Source organism: Macaca fascicularis, chromosome X, assembly GCF_037993035.2.
Source record: "Macaca fascicularis isolate 582-1 chromosome X, T2T-MFA8v1.1".
In the NCBI taxonomy this organism is placed as follows: Eukaryota; Metazoa; Chordata; class Mammalia; order Primates; family Cercopithecidae; genus Macaca; species Macaca fascicularis.
In genome coordinates this window covers 1,917,774-1,937,500 of record NC_088395.1, presented here as the reverse complement: position 1 = coordinate 1,937,500, position 19,727 = coordinate 1,917,774, and the positions used below count along the sequence as shown (strand labels likewise).

The 19,727-nt window shown below is 45.8% G+C and overlaps 1 protein-coding gene across 5 annotated transcripts in view; it reads left to right on the top strand.

Moving 5' to 3' along the window:
• LOC141406861 (polyprenol dehydrogenase-like) overlaps window positions 1-19,727 on the top strand; it is a 320,805-nt gene that overhangs the window by 251,085 nt on the left and 49,993 nt on the right. For 3 of the 5 annotated variants that reach the window (XM_074029269.1, XM_074029271.1, XM_074029272.1), the window contains one exon: window positions 5,275-5,376. In XM_074029269.1, the coding sequence (XP_073885370.1) occupies window positions 5,275-5,376 (102 nt within the window). Of the gene's footprint in view, window positions 1-862; window positions 1,558-4,752; window positions 5,186-5,274; window positions 5,377-19,727 lie in introns of those variants that run through there. The other 2 variants (XM_074029270.1, XM_074029273.1) reach the window with 2 other exon arrangements.

Sequence of the window (19,727 nt, the reverse complement as noted above, 5' to 3'; positions counted from 1 at the left end):
ATCCAGATGACGCTGTGCTCAGAAACAGCGCTTTCAAACTCCGTGGCAAAACTGCCTCTCCCCTAATCTGCAGCAGATTGATAACTGTCGTAGGCACAATAAAAATGAATTGCTAAAAAAAAATGCATTTAAGAAACGTGCCAACTAGAAGCTCTCAGTGTGTCTTTTTAAAGTCATTGGATTGAGCAAAGCTTAAATGACTGTCATTATTTTTTTTTAAGTTTCTAAACATTTCCTTTCAATTTCTGAACATGTCTCACCACAGACAGCTTGCAGTAACCGTTCAGAGAGTGGCAGCCGTCTGATTCAGGAGTGTGCATACCGTCATACCATCCAATCAATATATTGCTTTATTTATTTATTTTTTGAGACAGTCTAGCTCTGTTGCCCAGGCTGGAGTGCAGTGGTGCGATCTCAGCTCACTGCAGCCTCCACCTCCTGGGTGTAAGCAATTCTCCTGCCTCAACCATCCAAGTAGCTGGGATTTCAGGTGCCTGCCCCCATGCCCAGCTAATTTTTGTATTTTTAGTACAGACGGGGTTTCACCATGTTGGCCAGGCTGGTCTCGAGCTCCTGACCACAAGTCAGGAGCCTCGGCTTCCCAAAGTGCTGGGATAGCAGGTGTGAGCCGCTGCACCTGCCCATCCAGTATTTCTCTAAGGAAAATGTTGGAAGTACTTATTTCCTTTTCCTTGATGGCCTGGTGACTTGACACAGATGGGCTTCATTCTCCATGATGAGGAAGCTGTTCTATCACCTGAAAACTTGCCTTCCAAGAGAAGGTTAAAGTGTATATTTCAAAATATGGACTTTGGGCTGCCACGTTTGACTGACTCTTGGGTGTTGTGGTACTTAAAGTGTCCTAGATCAGCCACGATACAACAAAACCTAATCACTGTGTCTCCACCTGAGGTATGTGCTACAGAAAGCGCCAGTTCTTGTGATATGGGAGCCATGACCACCTCCGTTCTGGGGACCTGGGACCCCAGGGGTGGATCTGAGTATGTTATCAAGAGCTAGATGAGGCTGGGCGAGGTGGTTCACACCTGTAATCCCAGCACTTTGGGAGGCCGAGGCGGGCAGATCACAAGGTCAGGAGTTCGAGACCAGCCCTGGGCAACATGGTGAAACCGTCTCTACTAAAAACCCACAGATTAGCGGGGCGTGGTGGCATGTACCTGTAGTCCCAGCTACTCAGGAGGCTGAGGCAGGAGAATCGCTTGAACCCGGGAGACGGAGGTTGCAGTGAGCCGAGATCGCACCACTGCACTCCAGCCTGAGCGACAGGGTGTGAGTCCATCTCAAACAACAACAGAGAACTAGGTGAGAAGACCTGGCGTGCTCCTGCAGTGCAGCCCGCCGTGATCATACAGAGACCAGAACGCGCAGCATGGCACGTCGTGGCCCGTCACTCTCATCTCTGCTCCATGTAGCCGTAAGACCAAACCTGCATCTGTGTTTGCACACGGTCTGGTAGTCTCCTAACCTGCTTCCAGAGACACACCTCGTGGAAATGTGCAAGGCTCAGCAAAGAAAAGCTAATATCTAATGATTCAGGTATTTACCCAGCTTTTTTTTTTTTTTTTTGAGATGGTGTCTGGCACTGTCGCCAGGCTGGAGTGCAGTGGTGTGATCTTGGCTCACTGCAACCTCCGCCTCCCAGGTTCGAGCGATTCCCCGGCCTCAGTCTCCCAAGTAGGTGGGATTACAGGCATGCGCCACCATACCTGGCTGATTTTTATATTTTTAGTAGAGGCAGAGTTTTGCCATGTTGGCCAGGCTGGTCTCAAACTCCTGACCTCAGGTGATCCGCCTGCCTCAGCCTCCCAAAGTCCTGGGATGACAGGCGTGAGCCACCGCGCCTGGCCTGCTTTTTTATTTCTTACTGGCACGAGAACTTAGAGTGATACAAATCTTCTGAATATTTGGGCTGCATTCTGCAGGCGGTGACACCTTCTGTTTCCATGGATATTATTTATAAAACATTTTTGTCACCTGCTATGAATTGTCACCCTGCCCAGATGCTTTAAAGGGACAGTTTTTGAAATCAACATGAGTTTGGGCAGTGGGTAATTGCATACTTAATACAATTAAACATTAAAAAGGGGCTCCTTCTGCTTTCCTATCAAGTGAGGCAGCAGGGTGATAGACGTAGGGGTGAGGGATGCACCCTGTATTATAGGCCAGGGTTCTCTAGAGGGCTAGAACAGGATCAATAGCTATATATAAAGGGGGTTTATTCAGCATTAACTCACAGGACACAAGGTCCTACGATACGCTGTCTGCAAGCTGAGGAGCGTGGAAGCCAGCCCGAGGCCTAAAGCTGAAGAACTTGGAGTCCAATTTTTGAGGGCAGGAAGCCTCCAGCACGGGAGAAAGCTGTAAGCTGGAAGGCTAAGCCAGTCTAACCTTGCCACATTCTTTTGCCTGCTTTTTATTCTGGCCGTGCTGGCAGCTGATAAGATGGTGTCCATCCCGACGAAGGGTGGGGTCTGCCTTTCCCAGCCCACTGACTCAAATGTTCAGCTTCCTTGTCAGCACCCCCCAGGCACACCCAGGATCAATACGTTGCGTCCTTCAATCCAATCAGGTTGACGCTCGGTAGTAACCGTCACACCTGGCGTCTGTTTCTCTGATTGTAAGGACACCAGTCCTACTGGATGAGGGCCTCACCCTTATGAGCTCCTACAGGCCCTGTCTGCAAATAAAGTCATCATGGAAGTTTCAGGGTTCTGATGATGAGTGAGGGAGGGCGCGGTTCAGTCTATAATGATGTCCTGTATCTATTGCAAAGAAAAAATGAAGGCGCTATTCCATTCCTCCAAACCAGGGAGGTTTGCCAGAGTTACAGACAAAAAGGTTTTTTAGGGGGGTACAGTTCATTCCGTAACAATGCGCTCTCGCTATCGCAAAGAAGAAAGGAAGGGGTCATTCAGTTCCTCCAAAGCAGGAGATTTGCCAGAACTCCAAACAAAAGGAATTTGTTTTCCATCTTGATCCCTCTTTATCAACACGTGCCTCCTTATCTTTCCAGCTGACTTCTTCTCTTGGGTAGCATTAATTTCAGAAATCTGTGTTTCTCACTTGCCCTCAGGAAACCCCTTTAGATGTTAGAAATTCTTCTGTGGATGAAGTTATCTTTTTTTTTTTTTTTCTCTGAGACATAATCTTGCCTTGTTGCTCAGGCTGGAGTGCAGCGGCGCAATCTCGGCGCACTGCAACCTCCACCTCCTGGGTTCAGACAGTTCTCCTGCCTTGGCCTCCTGAGTTGCTGGGATTACAGGCACCCACCACCACGCCCGGCCAATTTTTGTATTTTTAGTAGAGACGGGGGTTTCGCCACGTTGGCCAGGCTGGTCTTGAACTCCCGACCTCAGATGATCCGCCCCCCTCAGCCTCCCAAAGTGCTGGGATGACAGGGGCCCTCCACCACACCTGGCCAGATGAGGTTACCTTCATGAGACTCAGGGTTTGCCGTCTGTCGCTGAGTTGCAAATAAAAGAAAAGTTGGATGAGTTATTTGTGGCGTCAAGAGCAACACTTAGAATTGTAGAATCGCTTTCTCCATTGGAGGCTCTGGTGTGAGGGCTACAGGCTGTGTGAGTGTCATTCACCACGCTAGGTGCCGAAAGGGGCATCAGACATAGCAGCTGCGTGAGTCTCCTCTCTTCATATGATACCGTCTCACTGTCAGAGTCACAGTGACAGAGGCATTTGTTGCCAAGGATTCACACTCCAGTAGGGTTAACATTTTTCTTCTGTATGAGTTCCTTAGGGTTACTGTAAAAAGCACATCTTCTCTTCTCTCAATAAGTTTTAAGTGACATTTAAAAATATTCAAGCCTGTGACTTGACCTAATTGTTCAGCATTTGACTCGTTCTATTAAATGGAGCGCCTTGTCAATTTCAAGTCCTTTATACTTGCAATTGTTAAGAGTTAAAAGGTAGTTGGTTTTGTCGCAGACAACGCGTTAAGGAATCCTTCCACGTTTTTCCCGACTTTAAAATTAAAGATTCTCAGGGCGCTGTGTAGAGCAGTGAAAATAAGACCTCGTGTGTGTGTGCGTGTGTGTGCGCGTGTGTGCGTGTGTGTGCGTCTGTGTGCGCGTGTGTGTGCGTCTGTGTGCGCGTGTGCGTGTGCGAGCGTGTGCGTGTGTGCGTGTGCGTGCGTCTGCGTGTGCGTGTGTGTGCGCATGTGTGCGTGTGTGTGTGCGCGCACGCGCCTGGAGGAGAACGGGTGTTCCACTTGGGTGAGAGGATTGGCTGTGAGCTTCAGACCAGGAAATGTGTCATCTAGCCAAGCACCTGGCTGAGTGTGCCGGAGTGAGGACCTTGAACAGAACCTTCCTTTTCTGTTATTATTCGCTACAGAGCTAAAAGGGCCAAATACATCCTGTGAAAACCTTCTTTTTTTTTTTAAATAAAAGACCAGATCCCTCCTTCAACTGTACACATTTTTAAATAAAATCATATTGAACTAAAAAAAAAAAAAACCCAAAACTGGGGAACTTGCAGAATAGAAATCTATCCTCTCCCAGGTCTGGAGGACAAGAGGTTAAATCCAGGGTGTCTCGGGGCTGAGCTCTGTCGGGACGCTCTAGGGCACGATCCTTTTGGCCTTTCCCAGCTCCTGAGGGCTCCAGACATCCCAGGGCTTGTGGCTGCATTACTCCAGTCTCTGCCTCTGTCTTACCATCATTTTCTCTCATCTGTCTCAAGCATCCCTCTGTCTCCTTCTTATAAAAACCCCAGGTTGGGCACGGTGGCTCACGCCTGACATCCCAGCACTTCGGGAGGCCCAGGTGGGCGGATCATCTGAGGGCAAGAGTTCGAGACCAGCCTGGCCAACATGGTGAAACACTGTCTCTACTGAAAAAAAAAGAAAAAAAAATCAGTGAGCTGAGATCCGGCCACTGCACTCCAGCCTGGGCGACAGAGCAAGACTCCATCTCCAAAACAAAAAACAAAAACAAAAAAAACACAAAATATAAAAATTAGCCAGATGTGGTAGCATGTGCCTGTAATCCCAGCTACCCGGGAGACTGAGGCAGGAGAATCGCTGGAATCGCTGGAACCCGGGAGGCAGAGGCTGCAGTGAGCTGAGATCACGCCGCTGCACTCCAGTCTGGCAACAGAGCGAGACTCTGTCTCAAAAAGAAAAGAAAAGAAAAGTGTGACTTCCCAGGTGAAATTGAAATGGACCTGTTTAGAAATTGTCTTAATCTCTGAAATAGGTTGGAAGGTAACCAGGCATTTGTTGTTGTCCTTTTCCAGTGGAATTTTTATTCTGTGACCTGGCTTCCATGATGTCTATCCGGGACTTTGTCCAGAAGTTCAAGATGAAGAAGATTCCTCTCCATGTTCTGGTCAACAATGGTGAGTCCTGGTGAACTTGCTGCAAGCCAGGGATTAATTGGAAGGACGGGAGCTCTAGCTTTCATGTGACAGAAGTGTCTGAGCAAAACAGGATATCCATGGAAATTATTGCACAGACCTGCTATTTGTAGTCACTGCTTCATGTCACAGATGGCTTTGGAGGACCATCATTCTTGTTAGTATGTTACTTTTAAATAATGGTCACCGGATAACATGTTGTATGGAGCTGAGACGTTCACTTGTCCACTTTGACTAAAGTGTATTACGCACACGCTAAGGGTTGGTGTTTCCCCAAATGTTGTCTTGCAAAATCATCACCACACTCCCCTGAGACTCATGATTTGGGCTCTAGAAGCTCATTCTCGTTTATCTCTTGATTTTACTCCCTGTTCAACATCCTTACCCAGACGGGTGGAGTCAGTATCTCCCCTTCCCCGTCTTCAGTCTGCCCGTCTGCCAGTCTTCAACACAAACCACCCTTGATCCTGAGCCCTTGTTTGAGCCTCGCTGAGCTCTTGATGTCATTGCAAACCTTGAGCCCTTCTTTGCGCCACGCTGAGCCCTTAACGTCATTGCAACACTTAATATTTCTCCTCGCAGTACTGATGCCCGTTACTCTCATCCCCTGCTACAGTCCATTTTATTTTTTATAAAAGTTAACCTGAACCCTCCACACTGAGGAGGTACAGTTATTGACATCTCCAAACTAAGTAAATACATAGAACTGAAGTTCTCAGAAATACACCGAAAAACATGTGTGCTAGTAGAATTTAACACATCGCTTTCACAGATGGAGACCAGATGGAAATTTAGAGAGGAAATAAATAGTGCCATGAATACAGTGGATAGGACAGACATAAGTCAGTGAGCCCGTCGAGACAGCACCTTCCTTTCAAATATATGAAATATTTATCAAGTTATTGATACTTTAGATGGCAGACAAAAAAATCACCAAAAGGGTCTTGGGATTACCCAGTGTAATTACTCAATTTCCCACCTAGACCATTAAAGATTCTTAATTCTGCAAAACCCCTTTTGCTTTCTGAGGTACTGTTGTCATTAATTCTGGACATTAGGATATGGACGTGTCTGCAAGGAGGGAGAAAACATTATTCTCTGTGCTAAAGTCGTAACACCTGTCCGTTTCCAGCTGCCAAGATGTGGTAGCTTCCATCTAATATTTTTTTTCCTCTTTGTCTTGATGTGTTTTGTGTTTTTCTGCAACATTAATGGGATCGGAGGATAGGAAAGTGGATGAGATATCCACGCTTCCCCTCAACCCACTTGTTTAATTGGAAATTATTATGCTACAGTTTAAAGGAGAAGCATGGGATATAAAACGATACATAGAGTGTGACGCCAATTTATGCATAAAAATATGTGCAGACATAGCTGTGATGTGTGAGTGCATGTGTATTTGTATATGTATTTGATGTATGATGTCTATGTATTTATGCATAAAAATATGTGCAGACATAGCTGTGATGTGTGAGTGCGTGTGTATTTGTATATGTATTTGATGTATGATGTCTATGTATTTATGCATAAAAATATGTGCAGACATAGCTGTGATGTGTGAGTGCATGTGTATTTGTATATGTATTTGATGTATGATGTCTATGTATTTATGCATAAAAATATGTGCAGACATAGCTGTGATGTGTGAGTGCGTGTGTATTTGTATATGTATTTGATGTATGATGTCTATGTATTTATGCATAAAATGTGCAGACATAGCTGTGATGTGTGAGTGCATGTGTATTTGTATATGTATTTGATGTATGATGTCTATGTATTTATGCATAAAAATATGTGCAGACATAGCTGTGATGTGTGAGTGCCACTCAAATAGCTACAGACACCACCATTTCCATGTACTTAGCCTGGTAAGAAATATCGTATTATCAATGCTAGTGGCTGTTGTTGGAAGGTCCGGAATGATTTTAACTTTCTGTGTCTTCTCGTTGGAGGTTAATAACACTTTTCAGATTTGCCATCCTGGTGGGATCTTAAACTTCTATGCAGGAGTCAATGATTTCCCAGTCAACACCCATTTGGAATCTTCTGTCTCAGCACTGGGTGGGGACTTCCTTTGCTGAAGCCCCATCCGTATTTTAAGTGATTAGAATTGTAGCATTATAAGTCAGCAAATGTGGAGACCACTTAGAGGGACTGTGGAGATCCTGTGCAACCCAACGTCTCATTTCTTCATTGCGTGTAACATTCTTACTCATTAGTAATGGGAGCAGTTTATCTCAGAGCAGTTGGAAATGGACATGCATGACTGACATGGTGCCCTGTGCAGAGACACAGAAAAACAGAAATGTCTATCCTCTTAGGGACTTTTCTGCAGCTACTTCCATCCATTTGCTATGGCCTTGCATCCACCAGTAAGCAGAAAAAACTAGGAATCTCAGGCCGGGTGCGGCGGCTCACACCTGTCATCCCAGCACTTTAGGAGGCCGAGGCAGATGGATCACAAGGTCAGGAGTTCAAGACCAGCTTGGACAACATAGTGAAACCCCGTCTCTACTAAAAATATAAAAATTAGCCGGGCGTGGTAGCGGGTGCTTGGAGTCCCAGCTACTCAGGAGGCTGAGGCAGGAGAATCGCTTGAACCCGGGAGGTGGAGGCTGCAGTGAGCTGAGATCATGCCATTGCACTCCAGCCTGGGCAACAGAGCAAGACGCCATCTCAAAAAAAAAAAAAAAAAATTAGGAATGTCAGATATGATATGTTTCTCCAGCGGACTCTTACTCTTTTCTGGGGGGAACAGAATTTTACTGAGCAATGAGTATATGAACCACATCTGTGACAGTGGATACAGGCTAACACCAGCCTCACCAGTGTATTCTCCATCACTCAACCACCACTGTGACAGTGGATACAGGCTAACACCAGCTGGCACAGCCTCTCCAGCGTATACTCCATCACTCAACCACCACTGTGACAGTGGATACAGGCTAACACCAGCTGACACAGCCTCACCAGTGTATTCTCCATCACTCAACCACCACTGTGACAGTGGATACAGGCTAACACCAGCTGACACAGCCTCACCAGTGTATTCTCCATCACTCAACCACCACTGTGACAGTGGATACAGGCTAACACCAGCCTCACCAGTGTATTCTCCATCACTCAACCACCACTGTGACAGTGGATACAGGCTAACACCAGCTGACACAGCCTCACCAGCATATACTCCATCACTCAACCACCACTGTGACAGTGGATACAGGCTAACACCAGCTGACACAGCCTCACCAGCATATACTCCATCACTCAACCACCACTGTGACAGTGGATACAGGCTAACACCAGCTGACACAGCCTCACCAGTGTATTCTCCATCACTCAACCACCACTGTGACAGTGGATACAGGCTAACACCAGCTGACACAGCCTCACCAGCGTATACTCCATCACTCAACCACCACGTTTACCTTTTGCAATGGCTGTTGCTTTCCTAGGATGCTCCTCTGTTCCTTTTCTCAACAGATTTTAAACAAGGCACACAGGGCTCTCAGATAGAAAAATATTCTGGAAACTGGGACAGGGTAGGATTTGAATCAAAAGAGTCTTGTTGTTGGATTGGCTTTGTACCCTATCTCTTCTGTAGAGAATCTCATGCACATATAGGGTTTACTTCTTCCTAGACTTATCTAGATCTTCCTTGCATGCTAAGACTTTTTACCTTCGCTCAATGCTTCCGAGGCACCTCAAGGCAGGAAGTCCAGTGTGGAGTTCCTGAGCCCATGGCTGACACCGGTTCTACAGGAGAATATTTCCTTCTCCCGTTTTTAGAAGACTGTCAGCATTTCTTCACCCATGGCCTCCCACCTGACCTTAAAGCCAACAATGATAGTGGCTCACGCCTGTAACCTCAGCACTTTGGGAGGCCGGGGCAGTTGGATCACGTGAGGTCAGGAGTTTGAGACCAACCTGGACAGCATAGTGAAACCCCGTCTCTACTAAAATTACAAAATTAGCTGGGCGTGGTGACGCATGCCTGTAAGTAATCCCAGCTATTCGGGAGGCTAAGGCAGGGGAATCGCTTGAACCTGGGAGGTGGAGGTTGCGGTGAGCTGAGATCGTGCCACTGCACTCCAGCCTGAGTGACAAGAGCGAAACTCCATCTCAAAACAACAACAACAAGAACAACAACAACAAAGCCAGCAGTGAGACACCTTTGAATCTCTCTCTCTCTTGTTCTCTCTCTCTCCCTCTCTTCCCTTCTCTCTCTTTCTCTCATCTTGCCTTCTCTTGTTTTAATCTCCTTCACTTACTCTTGTTCTTCTGCCTGCCTTGTAGAAGAAGCGTTGTGATGATTTGGGGCCCGTCAGGATCATCTCAGATCATCGCCTCATCTCAGGATCTTCCACTGAATCACATCTGCAAAGGCCTTTTTGCCGTGACAGTCACATTTTCATGTGTTCCAGAGATGAGGACATGGACATTTTTTTCATGTTTTCAGTTATTACTCTACCAAATTGGGAATAGGTTGTGGGCGTCTTTGGGGCCATTATCCTGTCTACCACATGAGATTAGGATGTGGACATCTTTGGGGCCATTATTCTGTCTCCCATATGGGGATTAGCATATGAACATCTCTGGGGCCGTTACTCTGTGTTGCACATGGGATTTAGGATGTGGACATCTTTGGGGCCATTATTCTGTCTCCCATATGGGGATTAGCATATGAACATCTCTGGGGCCGTTACTCTGTGTTGCACGTGGGATTTAGGATATGGACATCTTTGGGGCCATTGCTCTGTCTACCACATGGGATTAGGACGTGGACATCTTTGGGGTCATTATTCTGTCTCCCACATGGGGATTACAGTGTGAGCATTTTGGGGGTCATGATTCTGTCTGCCAGATAGATAATGTGGACCTGGACATCTTGGGGTGTGCATTATTTAACCTGCCATACCTGCCTACTCTGCCCGTCACATACTTCACTTGCAGGAAAAATACAATAAACAAGATTCTTGACCTCATGGAAATCATACTGTAGCACAGGAAAAAAACATTGGGTCGATAATCATTGTGTGCAGTGTCCTGCCTTACAAAACACAGCTCTTGCAGTGTGACAGCACAGTCGTGTAAAGTACAGAGAAGATTGCATCCCATGTCCCACGCCTCCCTGGAATGCCCCAGCCTGTGCTGCTCAGAACCGCATTTCCAGGAGATGATCCTGAGAATCCATTTGTTACAAGGTGATGGCTTGAAATAATACTTTGCACTTTCTTCCTTTTATCTTTTTGTTGTACATCGTTCAAGAGGTTGCCCAGGCGGTGGCTCTCCTGAGCTCTACCTCCTGTCAGATCGGTAACAGCATTAGATTCTCATAGGAGCGCAAACCCTACTGTAAACTGCATGAGAGGGATGTAGGTTGTGCACTCCTTATAAAAATCTAATGCCTGATGATCTGCGCATGTGAGGGATCTAGGTTGCATGCTCCTTATGAGAATCTAATTCCTGATGATCTGTCACTGTCTCCCATCACCCCCAGATGGGACTGTCTAGTCACAGGAAAACAAGCTCAGGGCTCCCAGTGATTCTATATGATGGTGACTTACAGAATTATTTCATTATATAGTACAATGTAATAATAATACAAATAAAATGTACAATAAATGTCATGCACCTGAATCATCCCAAAACCATCCCCCAACCCCACCTCCACCACCTCTGTTCAGAAAATTGTCTTTCACAAAAGTGGTCCCTGGTGCCAAAAAGGTTGGGGACTGCTGCCCTAAACTGTTTCCCCAGAACCTTCCCTCCAGAACTCCTCTTAGTCAGTCCCATGCCTCAAGTCTCATGGAAAACAGCCCCAGCTGAGCTCAACAAGGGTGACTTCCAAGGCAAGAAGGAGCTACACTTTGTGCTTTTCTTTTTTTATTCTTAGACACAGCAATCAAGGTTTCGCAAACATAAAATACTTCAGACGTAGAATGTTTTTTCATTTTCTAGTGGGTTGAAAATAGAACCCGACTGCCTCTGTCTGGCTGCTGGGGGAAGCCCAGGGGCAACGTGATGATTTATCAAGCACAAGAATAAATCAATAACAGACCTCCTGCAGAGCCAGTATGTATAGTTTATTCACTGTAAAATTGTATTTATGTAGCTTCCCATCCCCATGTGTGAAAATTGACAGATTTTTAACAACTGCAGTGGATTTATAGATTTATCCTTGTCAGACATCTTCCCATAACTGTAATGGATGAATTTCTTTCTGAGATAAAGAATTACTAAGCGTTATTTTCCCTACCACTAAAGAAATACGTCCATGGTACAGGGTGACCCTGAAAAATAACAATGATTTTTGCCTGGCCAGAGACCTACAGACTCTGGTTTTTGGTACAGTTCATTTACCCATTTGAATGAATGAATGAATTTGAAGGACTGAAATAATTCAAATGAATGAATGAATTCAGAGGAATGACTGAAGGCAAATGATGAATGAATTCAAAGGAATGAACAAATGAATTCAAATGAATGAATTCTGATGAATGAATGAATCCAAATAAATGAACAAATGAATTGAACAAATGAATTGAAAGGAACAAATCAATTCAAAGGAACCAGAGAATTCAAAGGAATGAATTAATTCAAAGGAATGAAAAAATTCAAAGGAATGAATCAATGATTTCATATGAGTGAATTTGAATGAATGAATTCAAATGAATGAACAAATGAATTCAAAGGAACAAATGAATTCAAAGGTATGAATGAATTCAAAGGACTGAATGAATAAATGCAAAGGAATGAATGAATGAATTCAAATGAGCAAATGAATTCAAATGAATGAACAAATGAATTCAGAGGAACAAATGAATTCAAAGGTATGAATGAATTCAAATGACAGAATGAATACATTCAAAGGAATGAATGAATTCCAATGAGTGAATGAATTCAAATGAATGAACAAATGAATTGAAAGGAACGAATGAATGCAAAGGAATGAATTCAAAGGAATGAATGAATGAATTCAAAGGAATGAATGAATTCAAATGATGCAAGTGAGTGAATGAATGAAATCGAGTGAATGAAATCGAATGAATGAATGAATTCCAATGAGTTCATTGAAATGAGCAAATGGGCACAGGGCACCTAGAAGACCCATGAAAGGTAAGGAAGATTCATTCGGGGGGGGCCCAGGTGTGCAGTTTTGTATCAACAGCAGACTGAGGTGCAATGGAAGCGGCCCTCACTGAGGACCCACTTTCTGGTGGGCAGACACCTGAGCAGCCATCTCCTGTCTTTGTGGGCACCTGGCATTTTCTGTGTGAATTGGGCTCCGCAGTCATCTGGTCTCCCTCCTGGGAAGACGGAAAGTGTCGCCTCACGGCTCATGCAATCGTCAGCGGATCCTGGAGTCTGCATAGGTGTAGACCAGTTGTTCTGCGTGCCTTCCGTTTGCTTCTCTTCCAGAGCTGCTCTCTTGTGGATGGATGGAGTAGCTTTCTGTTCTGTAGTGGCTTCCTCTGCCTCTCCCGGTGGCGCCTCCTGTGAGCACGTGGCATTTGGATGTTATTCTAGTGTTGGTGTTGGCGGCAGCATGGGATGTGGTCTGCTGTGACTCGGTGGCAGGCTGTTGGAGGCTGTTCCCTGCCAGAGAAGGCTGCATGTCCAGGGCGTCCGTCCCATCGCCTCCCTGGACTGGCTCCATCCTTCCCACGGCGCTCCCGAGATTCTAGGAAGTGGGTTGAGAAGCAGTGGTTTTTCAGTTACTCAAATGCTTTTCTCCTCTCTCTCTGTCTCTGTCTCTCTGTAACTCTCTGTCTCTCTGTAACTCTCTGTCTCTCTCTCCTCCTTCTCCCCCTGTCTCTCTGTCATTCTCTCTTTCTCTACCTCTTCACTGTCTGGGTTTTCCTCTCCCTTTTGCTTTTTCTCTCTGTCTCTCTCCTCAACCCACCCCTGTACCCTCTTCTATTTTGCTCTTGATCTCTCTTCTCCCTCCCTCTCTCTCTCCCCTTCTCTCTCCTCTCTCTCCCTTTATCCCTCTCTCTCTCCCTCCCTCTCTCACTTCTTCTCTCTCCTCTCTTTCTTCTCTCTCTCCCTCCCTCTCTCACTTCTTCTCTCTCCTCTCTTTCTTCTCTCTCTCCCTCCCTCTCTCACTTCTTCTCTCTCCTCTCTTTCTTCTCTCTCTCCCTCCCTTTCTCCCTCTTTCTCACCTCTCCTTTTCTCCCTCTCTCTCCCTCCCTTTCTCTCCCTCTCTTTGTCCCTCCCTCTCTTTGTCCCTCCCTCTCTCTCCCTCTCTCTGTCCCTCCCTCTCTCCCTCTCTCTCTCCCTCTCTCCCTCTCTCTCTCCCTCTCTCTGTCCCTCCCTCTCTCCCTCTTTCTCCCCTCTTCTGTCTCTCTGCCTTTCTTCCTCTCTCCCTCCCTCCTTCTCCCTTCTTCTCTCCCTCCCCTCTTTCTTCTCTCTCTCTCCCTTTCTGTTTCCCTCTCTCACACCCTCCCTCTTCTCCTTCTCTATCTCCTTTCTCTTCCTCTCTCTCCCCCTACTCTCTTTCTCCTTCTTCCCCCATCTCTCCTCCTCTCTCCCTTGCCTTCCTTCTCTCCCTGTCTTTCTCTTTCTCTGTCTCTCTCTGTCTCCCCCTCTAGTCCTCCCTCTCCTCCTCTCTCCCTCTCGTTTGCCCTCCCTCTCTCTCCCTGTTCCCTCTCCATCTCTCTCTCTCTTCCCCCTCTCCTTCTCACTTCCTCTCTTCTTTGCCCTCCCTCTCTCTCTCCTCTTCTCTCTCTCTCTCTCTCTCTCTGACTGCCCTTTCATCCCCACCACTCTCCTTTCTTCTCCAAGCAGAGAACTCTCCCTTCTCCTCCCCTGTTCAGGACACACCTCACCTGCGTTCACTGCTTGAGGCACAACATGTGATTGTGACCCTGAGCGTCCACTCCTCAGTAAAATGACATTGGGGGCACGGACCAATGAATGATGGTTTCATTGTTCATTTTCCACCTTTCAGTTGGCAGATCAATGAACGATAATTGTACAGTTTATTTTCCACCTTTCAATTGGCAGATCAGTGAAAATAATTTTATTGTGTATTTTCCACCTTTGAATTGTCAGATCAATGAGCGATAATTTTATTGTGTATTTTCCACCTTTGAACTGGCAGATCAATCAACGATAATTTTATTGTGTATTTTCCACCTTTGAATTGGCAGATCAATGAACGATAATTTTATTGTGTATTTTCCACCTTTGAATTGGCAGATCAATGAGCGATAATTTTATTGTGTATTTTCCACCTTTGAATTGGCAGATCAATGAGCGATAATTTTATTGTGTATTTTCCACCTTTGAATTGGCAGATCAATGAGCGATAATTTTATTGTGTATTTTCCACCTTTGAATTGGCAGATTAATGAGCGATAATTTTATTGTGTATTTTCCACCTTTGAATTGGCAGATTAATGATCGATAATTTTATTGTGTATTTTCCACTTTTCAATTGGCTGATCAATGAATGATAGTTTTATTGTGTATTCTCCAGCTTTGAATTGGCAGATTAATGAGCGATAATTTTATTGTGTATTTTCCACCTTTCAATTGGCCGATCAATGAATGATAGTTTTATTGTGTATTTTCCACCTTTCAATTGGCCGATCAATGAATGATAGTTTTATTGTGTATTCTCCAGCTTTGAATTGGCAGATCAATGAGCGATAATTTTATTGTGTATTTTCCACTTTTGAATTGGCAGATCAATTAATGATAATTTTATTGTGTATTTTCCACCTTTCAATTGGCCGATCAATGAATGATAGTTTTATTGTGTATTTTCCACCTTTCAATTGGCCGATCAATGAATGATAGTTTTATTGTGTATTCTCCAGCTTTCAATTGGCCGATCAATGAATGATAGTTTTATTGTGTATTCTCCAGCTTTCAATTGGCCGATCAATGAATGATAGTTTTATTGTGTATTCTCCACCTTTCAATTGGTGAAGAGACAGATTCTGTGGATGCTCATAATGTGGATGGCACCCGATACACTGATGTGGCCACGGGGTTTTTTTATTCCTAGAAAAATCACAGTGAAACCTCAGTATATTCACTGATGATTAAAGCTTGTGCACCAGAATCTCAGAAGTCACCACAAAAGAATGTATCCATGTAGCCAAAAACCACTGGTTTCAAAAACAACTGTTGAAATTTTAAGAAACAGGCCAGGCACGGTGGCTCACGCCTGTCATCCCAGCACTTTGGGAGGCCGATGTGGATGGATCACGAGGTCAGGAGTTCAAGACCATCCTGGCCAACGCAGTGAAATCCCATCTCTACTAAAAATACAAAAATTAACCAGGCGTGGAGGCAGGTGCCTGTCCTCCCAGCTACTCAGGAGGTTGAGGCAGGAGAATCGCTGGAACCCAGGAGGCGGAGGCTGCAGTGAGCTGAGATGGTGCCACTGCACTCCAGCCTAGCGGCAGAGCGAGACTCTGTATTCAAAAAATAAAATAATAAAAATTTTAAAAAACAGGCAAATTATTATTTTATTTATTTTATTATTTTTTTTTTATTTTTTTGAGACAGAGCCTTGCTCTGTCGTCCAGGCTGGAGTGCAGTGGCACAACCTCTTCTCACTGCAACCTCCGCCTCCTGGAAAAAACAGGCAAATTAAATCTATGGTAATAGAAATTGGAATCATAGTTACCTTAGGGGAATGGGGAATGTGATAATTAATTTTGGGTCAAAAGAAGGTTTATGGGTGCAGATGCGGGAGGCAGTTCCGTGACACGGGAGAGTGCCCACTTTGTATGGTTCCATTGCGATTTCCCTCATGGTCTCTGCACCTTTATGGTTTTTGAGACGGAGTTTCGCTGTTGTCAGCTGGGGTTGGAGTGCAGTGGCATGATCTCGGCTCGCTGCAACCTCTACCTCCCAGGTTCCAGCAATTCTCCTGTCTCAGCCTCCCAAGTAGCTGAGATTACAGGTGCCTGCCACCACGCCCAGCAGTTTTTTTTATTTTGTATTTTTAGTAGAGACGGGATTTCACCAAGTTGGCCAGGCTGGTCTGAAACTCTTGACCTCAGGTGATCCGCCTGCCTCGGCCTCCCAGAGTGCTGGGATTACAGGTGTGAGTCACCGTGCCCAGCCCTGTGCACCTTTTTTCTACATTTCTTTGATTTAAAAGAAAAAAATTACTTGACAAAAATAAATAAATAGAATTTTATTGATGCCAAAAAAATATGATGATGGAAAATTTAAAACACATACAAAAGCCTACACGCATTTGAATTTGCCATCGATTGTCTAACAGATACTCAATTCTGCATTTCTGACTTCCATCTATCCCTCCTCTGGGGCACCATTGTCTCTTCCTGGGCCACGATAATGGCCTCTCCTAACAGGCATCTCAGGCACCCATCCAATCTCTCTACCTGGCACCACTCTGCTTACATAGGAAGAGGAAAATTAATACCTAAAGCCGTTGGCAAAGAACTCAACAACAAAACAATGTGTCCTTCAGCATCTGTCAGGCTTGTGTTCTGTAAATATCAGTGTTTGAGGTGGGTGTGCTGCCTAGAAACGTCTCCAGGACACTGTGGTTTAAAATATGGGTGCGGGGCTGGGCGCGGTGGCTCACACCTGCAATTCCAGCACTTTGGGAGGCCGAGGCAGGCGGATCACTAGGGATCAGGAGTTCGAGACCAGACTGGTCAGCATGACAAAACCCCTTCTCTACTAAAAAAAAAAAAAAAAAAAAAAAAAAAAAAATTAGCTGGGCTTTGTGGTGCACACCTGTAATCCCAGCTACTTGGGAGGCTGAGGCAGGAGAATCACTTGAACCCAGGAGGCAGAGGTTGCAGTGAGCCAAGATCAACCCATTGCACTCCAGCCTGGGTGACAGATTGAGACTCTGTCTCAAAAAAATGACATAAAAAATAAAATACGGATGCACTGCACTCCAGCCTGGTTGACAGAGCGAGACTCTGTCTCCAAAATAATAATAATAGTCGGGCTGGGTGCAGTGGCTCACACCCGTAGTTCCAGCACTTTGGGAGGCCGAGGCGGGAGGATCACTTGAGGTTAGAAGTTCAAGAGCAGCCTGGCCAACATGGTGAAACCCTGTCTCTACTAAAACTACAAAAGGTAGCTGCACATCAGGGCAGGCACCTGTAATCACAAGTACTTGGCTGTGGCAGGAGAATGACTTGAACCCAGGAGGCGGAGGTTGCAGTGAGCCGAGATCACACCATTGCACTCCAGTCTGGGCGACAGAGCAAGAGTCTACCTCAAAAAAAAAAAAAAAAAAAAAAGTAATAGTAATAATAAAATAGAAATAAATGTAATATTACTCTCAGCAGCTCACTAATGATGAATTACCAGCATCCAGGGCCCCTGCGCGTGCCTGGTGCGTTCCCCACGGTGCAAGGAATGCGCGCACACAGCTTACCCGCCAGGCGAGCCCCTCGCACGGCTCGGATCCCTCTGGGGCACAGGTCATCACCTGCCTGCACAGCAGCACTGTCCCCTCTGCTCTTGGGAAGGATCCCTTCCCCAGCAATGCTGTTGTCACCAAGAATTTGCTCAGAGCTGCAAGCCATGATCCTGAGAACGAGCACAGAAACAGAAAAGCAAACGCTGCATGTTCTGACTTATACCTGGAACGTACACAGCGGGTTCTCATGGACACAAAGATGGGAAGAGCAGAAACTTTTGGCTGCTAGAAAGTAGGGGGAGGGAGGCAGGCAGGGGATGAAAAACCACCTGTTGGGTACCATGGCCGTTTGCTGGGTGACAGGTTCACTCACCGCCTCACCCTCAGGCTCTAATGTGTATTCCTCTATTCCGTATGCCCCTTCCATGCCAGAAGCATACCCAGAGCTTAGCGCCCACTTATCAGGGAGAACGTGTGGTATTTGCTTTTCTGTTCTGGAGCGACTCCATGTAGGATAAGAACCTCCAGTTCTATCCAAGTCACTGTCAAAGACACGATTCCGTTCTTTTTGACGGCTCAGCAGTATTCCATTCCATTTTCTTTATCCAGTACTCCATGGTACTTAGGTTGATTCCGTTTGTTTGCAATTGTGAGTTGTGCCGCAAGAAAGAGACAGGTGCAGGCATGGTTTTTTGTTTTGTTTTGTTTTGTTTGATTGTTTAATTAATTTATTTATTTTTGAGATAGAGTCTTACTCTGTCACCCAGGCTGGAGTGCAGTGGTGCGATCTCGGCTCACTGCAACCTCCGCCTCCCAGGTTCAAGCAATTCTCCTACCTCAACCTTCCAAGCAGCTGGGATTACAGGTACGTGCCACCACACCTGGCTAATTTTTGTATTTTTAGTAGAGATGAGCTTTGCCATGTTGCCCAGACTGGTCTGGAACTCCTGACCTCAGGCGATCCGCCCGCCTCGGCCTCCCAAAGTGCTGGGATAACAGGCGTGAGCCATCATGCCTGGCCTGCAGGCGTCTTTTTGATATAAGGACTTCTTTTCCTTTGGGTAGATGCTCTGGAGTGGGATTGCTGGATCGAGCGAATGATCTGCTTTTAGTTCTTTGAGGAACCTCCATGCTGTTTTCTATACAGCTTGTACTAATTCACTTTTTTGGGGGGCACCGGAATGTGGGCAGCTCTGCCTGGGGGTGTCCTGTGAGGCTGCAGCTGGGGCTGACTTTATCTGAAGGCTTGACCAGGTTGGATGTCCAGGATGGCTTTCTCTGGTGGTAGGAAGCTGGTACAGCCTGTCACCTGGGCTCAGCTGGGAGGGCCAACAAGAACAGGTACCTGTGTCCTCTCCAGCGTGTCAGGCTGAAGGTGCTCAGGCTTCTTAAACCAAAGCTGGCTCCTCCCAGACTCAGCATTCCCAAGAACCAAGCAGGGGGCACGTGACCTTATTGACCCAACTTTGGAAGTCATACAGTGTTTACACCACTGTGGCAGTCTACGAAAGAATTAACAAGAAAGTTAATGAGCATGACCGAGATTCAAGGGAGGGGGCATACACTCCAGCTCCCAAAGAGACGACTGTCAAAAGAATTTTCAGGCCTGCTTTATAGCCCCCCGAAGCTGCCTTTCAAAATGAGGCATGCATAAGCCAGGTGTTCACGATGAGCTCGTCTCTCCTAAGCTGGGAATTTATGACACTTCAGGCACAGATTGAGCTGTGTGTCTCCAGATCCTTCACATCAAATAAAATATGAGGAAAATGGCATCGTGAAAGATGTTTATAGTTCATCAAAATGCAAAGCTTCCCGTCCACCCACAGCAACCTATTCTGGTGTTTTTGTTTTTTTTGTTGTTGGTTTTTGTTTGTTTGTTTTTGAGACAGAGTCTCATTCGGTCGCCCAGGCTGGAGTGCATTGGTGTGATCTCGGCTCACTGCAACCTCTGCCTCCCAGG